The sequence below is a fragment of the Protobothrops mucrosquamatus genome, unplaced genomic scaffold, assembly GCF_001527695.2.
Source record: "Protobothrops mucrosquamatus isolate PMUCROS unplaced genomic scaffold, P.Mucros_1.0 scaffold1102, whole genome shotgun sequence".
In the NCBI taxonomy this organism is placed as follows: Eukaryota; Metazoa; Chordata; class Lepidosauria; order Squamata; family Viperidae; genus Protobothrops; species Protobothrops mucrosquamatus.
In genome coordinates, this window is record NW_015387323.1 from 34,643 (window position 1) to 42,498 (window position 7,856).

The window sequence follows — 7,856 nt, forward strand, 5'->3', positions numbered from 1 at the left end:
ACAAGTCTTGTGACATCTTAAAAAGGAAACACAAATGTCATAATACTTCACACATGTAGCAGACTAAGTCAACAGAAATAACATCTTTAAGATGCCACAATATTTTTTTATGTAGCACAGAAATAATACAGGTCTGGGAACGGTTTCCAAGAGTATTCTCTTGAGCTCAAGTTTTACAGCAATCTCTTGCCCTCAGCCTAAATAATTGGCTTCACAAAATTTGTATTAACTAATATACTCATAATCTGGATCACACAAAATACAGATGTGTAGGCATCCCAAAATGTAATGACCTCCACAGATTAAATTAAATCTGGGAGGGGGGTCATTAAATTCGTCCTGCGTGGCCCCAGCCATAATTTACTAAAGTCAGAAGGAAAAACCAAAAATTATGTGCGCAAGTACAATTACTCAAATGTTGACTTTTTGCGTCACACAACCTATAAAATCAGTCCAGGGTCACATTTAGACCCTCCCCTCCATGTTGCCTAATGAAAGAGACGGTGGAGGCACCGCCCGGATGCCCAGAGGGGGGAGCGAGAGGTTCCCACCCACCCCTCTGATAGCGCTAATACCACGTGCGGATCATAGCTGCCGCCTGCGCATGCGCTCCCCAGCAACCTCGATTGACTTAGTCTTCCATCACTCCTTTTGACCCTTCACTGCGGACGCGATTTCACTTTGTGCGCAGGCGCAGCTGTATAGCCACCCGCGGCAGGGTGAAGGAAAGAAAGTCAACCCGCCTCTGTCTCGTTTAAGCAGGCGGTACCCGGATGTATAGAGTAACTGTTCCACGGGGAGGGGCGCGATGGGGCGTTTGTGAGCATGCGCACTGTCGCCCTCCGTTCCTCTTTCTCTTGGGTTGAGGCATCCTGCGGAGCTGCTACCCCGGAGTCCAGGCGGGGCTGAAGGGGAGGGGCCTGGCTTGAGCCCACCCTTGGTGCCCTGGGGGAGGTGAGTGGATCAGGTGGTGGGTGGGAGAGGTCGGAGTGCGGCGGGAAAAGGATACCGGATCTGGGCTGCAGAAACCGGAACTACCACTAGATGGCAGCAAAGGAGTATAAAGAACCTCAATCGTTTGCTGCCATCTAGCGATGGCCCGGGAATTGCACTCAAGATTTGTCGCCCTGAGTGGAAAGGAAGCCCCCATAGGAGAAGCAAGCTGTTGTGGGGCCAGTGGAGATCCTGGAGCTCAGAGGATTTAAATAGGGTTAGACTTAGAAAATGGACTTGTTCATAGCCGATGCTGTCACTTATTTCCGTTATATATTAATATTCTGCTTTTCTCACAGGCTTGGCACACCCCAAGATCCCAGAGCAGTTACTCAAGAAAATCAATAATAGTAATAATAAATAATGCAAGAGTGAATAAAGACAGCCTGGTGGTTGGGCAGGCACGAAAATGAATACAGTAACATCTGGAGAGTACAAGGGCTGGGGTGGGGCAAGCAGGGTGGAGCCAGGCAGTACAAGGAAATGATCCCGCTGGGCAGGGATGTTTGTTGGGGCAAAGAGCAGTTAGCGCAAAGTTGAAGGCAAACCCATTGTTTCCCATTAGCAGTGCCAGGTGTGTGGAGTGTCACGCAGAAGGCAGAAGGTAGGTTGGGATGTGCTAGATCTCTAGGTGGATCCCATCTTCTAATATCTCTCCCCCCCCTGATTGGTGCTCTCTGGACCAACTCCTGTAATGTCTGACAAACAGTGTAGCTGGATGGATTGAGGCCATTCAGTGCCAGCATCTCTGGAGGGCAAGAGCTTTGGGTGAGAAGGTGGCTCAATCACTCTTGAAACCTACAGACAGTTCCTTTCAGTTAGGTTCCTGGGGGAGGGGGGAGTGCTGGGGGAGGGAGAGCGACAATGGGATTTGTGTGTGAAAAGGTTGGTGGGGTAGGTTCTGGTACTGATCGCTAGTCTTTGTTTGAGTTTATGTCTGATCTAATACATCTCTGCTATGCCTCAAGTTTAGATATGGTGACTAAACATCACTTGGTTGGTTTTACCCAATGTCAAACAAACAAGTCACTATATGGCTTAGTATGATGTATCACCTCAATCATTCTGTTTGTGAACTCTTAGGAAAAGGGATTACAGGTAGTCCTCGACTTACAACAGTTCGTTTAGTGACCATTCGAAGTTACAACATCACTGGAAAAAGTGACGTCACCGCTTTTCACACGACCATTACAGCATCCCCCGTGGTCATGTGATCAAAATTCAAATGCTTGGCAACTGACTCATACTTATGACCGTTGCCATGTCCCAGGGTCATGCGATCACTTTTTGCAACCTTCTCACAAGCAAAGTCAAAGGGGAATCCAGATTCACTTAACAACCGTGCTACTAATTTAATGTGCAGTGATTCACTTAACAACTGTGGCAAGACAGGTCATAAAATTGGGCAAAATTCACTTAACAAATGTCTCACTTAGCAACAGAAATTTTGGGCTCAATTTTGGTCATAAGTTGAGGACTGCCTGTACTTCCTATTTGGTTCCAGTTAGTAAAGTATAAAACAGATCCTGTAAGCTTGAATGGTATCCATTACTGCTCCCTGTCTTATGGAAATAGTTTATTCATGCCTGTGATTTAGTATGCATACATATATAAACATTTATGCCACTAGGACACAGGCTCCTCCAACTTCCTTTATTTTCTCTTCTGCTCTTCTGCTGAAGAATTTTGCTTTCACAATGACAGGCTGCTTGGGCAGCTTTCGTTTACCCAGGACTTTGTAATACCCAGAGCGTACAACATCAATAACTGGAGCTAGTCCTGCTTGATTTTTAGCATAATTCAGCCTTGTCTGCTCACTAACAAGCGTCCAGAGCTTATCCAGATTCACTGTCGGGCAGAAGTGCTGGTTCTTTTTCAAGTGGTAATGTCTCATACCAACCTTTCCAAAATAACCAGGGTGGTATTTGTCAAAGTTAATCCTATGGTGGTGCATACCACCAGCATTTCCACGGCCTCCAGGATGTTTCCTGTGTTTACCAATGGCCATGACTGACATGCCCCCTTAGTTTCCTTGTCTTCCTCAGTCTGGAAGGCATCTTGCTCGATCGGCGACAAAAAGCCCCTGTCTTATGGAATGAACCCAGTTTTTTCTTGCAGAGGACTCATATAAAGGGGGGAGGTGATAATGGCAGAGCTGCAGGGAGACATTTAGCCAAATAACATTGGAAATAAATTTGCCGGGAGGATTTCCCAGGCTGCATCTTTTTTCTTCTTTAAAAACAAACTAAAAACAAAAACTAACTGTCTTTCTCTTTTCTGTAGGAGGCTATGTCAGCTGAGGCCACGACAGATCCATCCCCACCCCTGGAGAATTGTGCTCTGCTGGTCCCAACCCAGCACCGACGGGATGGCAGGGGTGGGGTAACCGAGATGACTTTGGACCTCAAGCCCCTGAATCCCAACAGCAAGTACGTCAAGCTGAATGTGGGAGGATCTCTGCATTACACCACCGTGCAGACCCTGACCAAGCAAGATACGATGCTCAAGGCCATGTTCAGTGGCCGAATGGAAGTCCTCACAGATAGTGAAGGTATGAGCTTCAGCTTGCCCCATCTCTCCCACAGCTAGGAATTGGATTTTCTACATGATGGAGATTGCATTGGGGATTCATCCAGCGTGGTTCCCAGGGAGCCCTTGGACAATTTCAGGGTGACTTATTTTAGAGCAGGCTTTTCTAACCTTAGCAACTTTTAAGAGGTGTGGACTTCAACTCCCAGAATTCCCCATCCAGCCATGCTTGATACTTCCTGGAGATATCCCATCCAAGGCCAGACAAGGTCAACTAAATACTGCCACTTGCCAAGGCATAACATCCAAAGTAGATTCATAAAAAAAGATTCTTGTTAGGTCTAGGTTACATTTTCTTTTTTGAGATAAAGTACATTGTAAGCCTAGAATTAATTTAAACAAGAACTTATTCTTCTACCATCAACACAATGTTGTATCAATGCAAATAATAACTGTATCTTCTCCTCTAAGCCATTTTAGAATGGGGAGGTTGCCTATGTAGATCCTTCACCCTACAGAAGGGTTTTTCAGCCTTGACAACTTTGAAGACCTGTGAACCTAGAATTCCCCAGCCTGCATGGCTGGCTGTTGAATTCTGGGAGTTGAAGTCTGTATATTTTAAAGTTGCCAAGATTGGGAAATCCTGGTCTACAGCATCTTTAACTCAGGGACTAAAATTAACTGCTTTTCCAGGTTGGATCTTGATTGACCGAAGTGGCCGCCATTTTGGAACTATTCTGAATTATTTGCGAGATGGCTCAGTATCTCTTCCAGAGTCCCAGCGGGAGCTGGAGGAAGTGTTGTGTGAAGCCCGGTACTATCTGATCCAAGGTTTGGTTGAGAACTGCCAGCTTGCACTACAGGTGAGGGTGGCTGGGCTGAGAAATTAGAAGACCCAATGACATCCTTGACTTCCACTCCTTAGAAGAGATGACAAGAGAGGAAAGCAGGATCTGTCCTGTCCACCTAGAAGGACCAATGGTTCCTCTGTTTTACCAGAACGTGCTTTCACTTGGGTCCTATCCTCAGTAGTGTTTTACAATGTCTTCTAGCATCATCCAGCCATTATCGTCTCATTTGCAAATATACGGAGGGTGATGCAGTGGTTCCGTTATTGGACTGCAAGTTGGAGACCCAACCTCTAGTCCATCCTCAGTCCTAGAAGCTCACTGGGTAACTTTGAGCCAGTCTTCTCTCAGCCCGAGAGCTGGGCCGCTATAGTGAGGAAGGTACTAGCTAAGTGGTTCCCCCTTTAGTCATGGAAGCACCCTGATTGACTTTGAGTTAATACTATTGTCTCAACCTTACCTACTTCATAAAATTGTGGTTGAAATGTAAAAAGGGTAAAGGGGGACATTTTAAGAGTTATGTAAAGGTGTAGAAATTGATTCTTTAATCATCCTTTCCCTTCCATATTCTTTTCTGTTTGGGTTAAATTGCATCACCAAGAAAAAAAATTGTCCAGATATTACATGAAAAGCATGGATACATGCATTCATATTACATATTTTCTCCCATTTTTGTATATGTTTATATTGAGTATCTATGAAGGAGAACTGACCATATTAAAAAAGCATATAATTTTCAAGTGTTACTTGCAGTTCCCTTTTAAAATTTCTGTTAGACTCTATGCCAGGTGTGTCCAGCCCACAAGCCACGTGCAGCCCTGGACAGCTAGTAATTCAGCCCAACAAAATCATAAAACATTTAAGATTATGTCCATTTATATACATTAACTATGTTATATATTTTATACGTGACCCAAGGCAATTCCTCTTCACTTAATGCAGCTCAGGCAAGCCAAAAGGTTTCACACGCCTGCTCTATGCCTTTAATTTTAATTCTAAATCTTCCTTGAGCATATACTGACTTGGTTTACATCAGTGTTTTTCAAATTTGGCAACTGTATGATGTATGGACCTCAGCTTCCAGAAATCCCCAGACTGAATGTTAGCTGGGGAATTCTGGGAATTGAAGTCCAGTCATCTTAAAGTTGCCACGTTTGAAAAACACTGGTTTACACATTACTCTGCACTGTGGTACGATTTCTTTAATTGAGCCTTAGCTCTTGTGCAAACACAGTGGTTATGTTTTCTAAACCATGGTTTATGGCTTTACAGCTTTTATGGACCCAGTCAATTATAGCTTATTCAACAAATCATGATTTCATAAATCATGTTTAGCATGATATATGAATCTGTTTAATAAATCTGTAAATAATGAATAGAAAGTCTGGAAAAATACTTCTGTTTCTCTCCTTCCTAGCAAAAAAGTGAAGCCTATGACCCTCTCTGCCATATCCCCATGGTGACATCTCCCAAGGAAGAGCAGCAGATCATCTCAAGATGTTCGAAGGTAAGGAGGCCGAGAAGTCACACAGGTTTTACTTCAGGAAATCATAGAGATCAGGCAAACTTAAGTGTCTTTGATGTATGTCCTCATATATCAAGGTATCAAGGCAAGTAAGAGTTCTTGTAAATGCAGTCTCTCCATCCCCATTATGAGGGAAGGTCTAGTTTGCTTTGCTGTCTCTCTTAACAAGAGGGGTGGTGGTCTTCAATTCATTTATATCTCTCGCCTTCCTTTTAGCCTGTGGTGAAGTTACTGCATAACAGAAGTAATAACAAGTATTCCTATACCAGGTAAGCTATGGTCCTGTTGTCAGAATAGGATGACCTTGGGATTTTTGTTATCTCCCAGGTCATCCACTAGTCCCATTTCTTTAGTAGTTTCTACACCACTATTTTCTTCTTTCTCCCCCACCCCCGACCCCCCAAAGTAACTCTGATGACAACTTACTGAAGAATATTGAACTGTTTGACAAACTAGCTCTGAGGTTCAATGGACGGGTGCTTTTCATCAAGGACGTTCTCGGGGATGAGATCTGCTGTTGGTCATTTTATGGGCAGGGCCGCAAGATTGCGGAGGTTTGCTGTACTTCCATCGTCTATGCCACCGAAAAGAAGCAGACCAAGGTAAGGTGTGGCCAGTCCTCAGAACTCCAAATACAAAGCTTTGATTTTCTAATACAGGTAGTCCTTAACTTGCGACTGGTCGTTTGGTGACCAGAGTTACAGGAGCCCCCCCCCCCAAAAGGTACTTATGACCCAGATTCAAAGTTTTATCAGCTGCTCTCTCCCCCCACCCAGTCACAAGAAGATTGCATTTTAGACACTCAGCAATAGGTCCCCATTTATGGCCCTTTGCAGCATTCTGTGGTCACATGACCACAATTTACGTCTTTTGCCAAAAAACAGTGTTTACTTCCAGTGCCCACTGCGGATAATGGGTTTGCTTAACAACTTTGGTGATTCATTGAACAACCACTATAGAAAAAAAAACTCATAAAACTGAGTCAGTCATCGGATGACATGCCTAATCAGCATGACTTACAACTGTAATTCCAGCTCAATTAGAGTTGTAAATCGAGGACTACCTGTATGTTTTGGTATCTTCATATGGAAATATAAGCTATGATCTTAAAAGAAAATACTATATATTTTCCTTTCCTAAATCCAATTAAACATGTAAGAAGACTAAACTAGAAGTCTGGCTAGTCTAGAATTCTGTTCTTGCAATAGCTAACAAGATGCTTAAACTCACAGGAAGGACACAAGGTGGTAGTTAGTTTGTGTTCTTCAGCAATTGGTGTCGAGCATATTACTAGAGGCTAATTGCATTGCTTCCAGTATGAACAGGGATCCCATAGTGACGCTTAGACTTGCTTCCTCCTGCTTTCCCTGGATGTACAGGTCGAGTTTCCCGAAGCCCGGATCTTTGAAGAAACGCTGAACATCCTGATCTATGAGACACCACGGGTGCCAGACAAGGCCCTCCTGGAGGCCACTGGGGGAGTTGCGGGTGGAGGCGGAGGCCCCCTCCGTGCTGGTGATGATGAAGATGGGCGGGAGCACCGCGTCCGGCGTATTCATGTCCGCAGACACATTATGCATGATGAACGTCCTCATGGCCACCAGGCTGTTTTCAAAGACTGATCCAGCCTTGTTTCCAGGGTCCTCATCACTCCAATTCTTCCGTACCAAAGGAGGATCTTTTTTCCTTTGATATTTCATCCAAGAGGTCCTCTATGGTGTCTGTGTCCTTTCTGTTTGGGATCTTTTTTAAAAAAAAAAAATCCCATTTCTTTATAACTAATTTGAGCACATCTCCCCCTTCCCACCTACTATTGTGACAATAAAAAGGCCTTGGTCTGCCCTATAATTTATTGGAATGTTCTAATTAATATCTGGCTTTTTCTCCCCAGCCAGCCCAATCAATCTGTCTTGTAACCTTCACAGTATACACAAATTAAGACTGTGGTCCTCTCTTCACAA

The 7,856-nt window shown here is 44.2% G+C and overlaps 1 protein-coding gene and 1 pseudogene across 1 annotated transcript; one reads left to right on the forward strand and one right to left on the reverse strand.

Moving 5' to 3' along the window:
• Positions 1–819: 819 nt before the first annotated feature.
• LOC107291269 (BTB/POZ domain-containing adapter for CUL3-mediated RhoA degradation protein 1) lies at positions 820–7,647 on the forward strand. The gene is made up of 7 exons (XM_015820258.1): positions 820–954; positions 3,277–3,544; positions 4,216–4,385; positions 5,788–5,877; positions 6,112–6,164; positions 6,302–6,497; positions 7,275–7,647. Exons 2-7 carry the CDS (start codon positions 3,283–3,285, stop codon positions 7,515–7,517), a joined length of 1,014 nt encoding a protein of 337 aa, XP_015675744.1. The 5' UTR covers positions 820–954; positions 3,277–3,282; the 3' UTR covers positions 7,518–7,647.
• LOC107291270 lies at positions 2,595–3,071 on the reverse strand (annotated as a pseudogene).
• Positions 7,648–7,856: the final 209 nt, after the last annotated feature.

Excerpts from the sequence above, each read along its gene's own strand:
- LOC107291269 (XM_015820258.1), top strand. The coding sequence starts at position 3,283 with ATGTCAGCTGAGGCCACGACAGATCCATCCCCACCCCTGGAGAATTGT. Across the intron at positions 4,386-5,787 it reads ACTGCCAGCTTGCACTACAG|CAAAAAAGTGAAGCCTATGA; the intron begins GTGAGGGTGGCT and ends TCTCCTTCCTAG. Across the intron at positions 6,498-7,274 it reads CCGAAAAGAAGCAGACCAAG|GTCGAGTTTCCCGAAGCCCG; the intron begins GTAAGGTGTGGC and ends CTGGATGTACAG.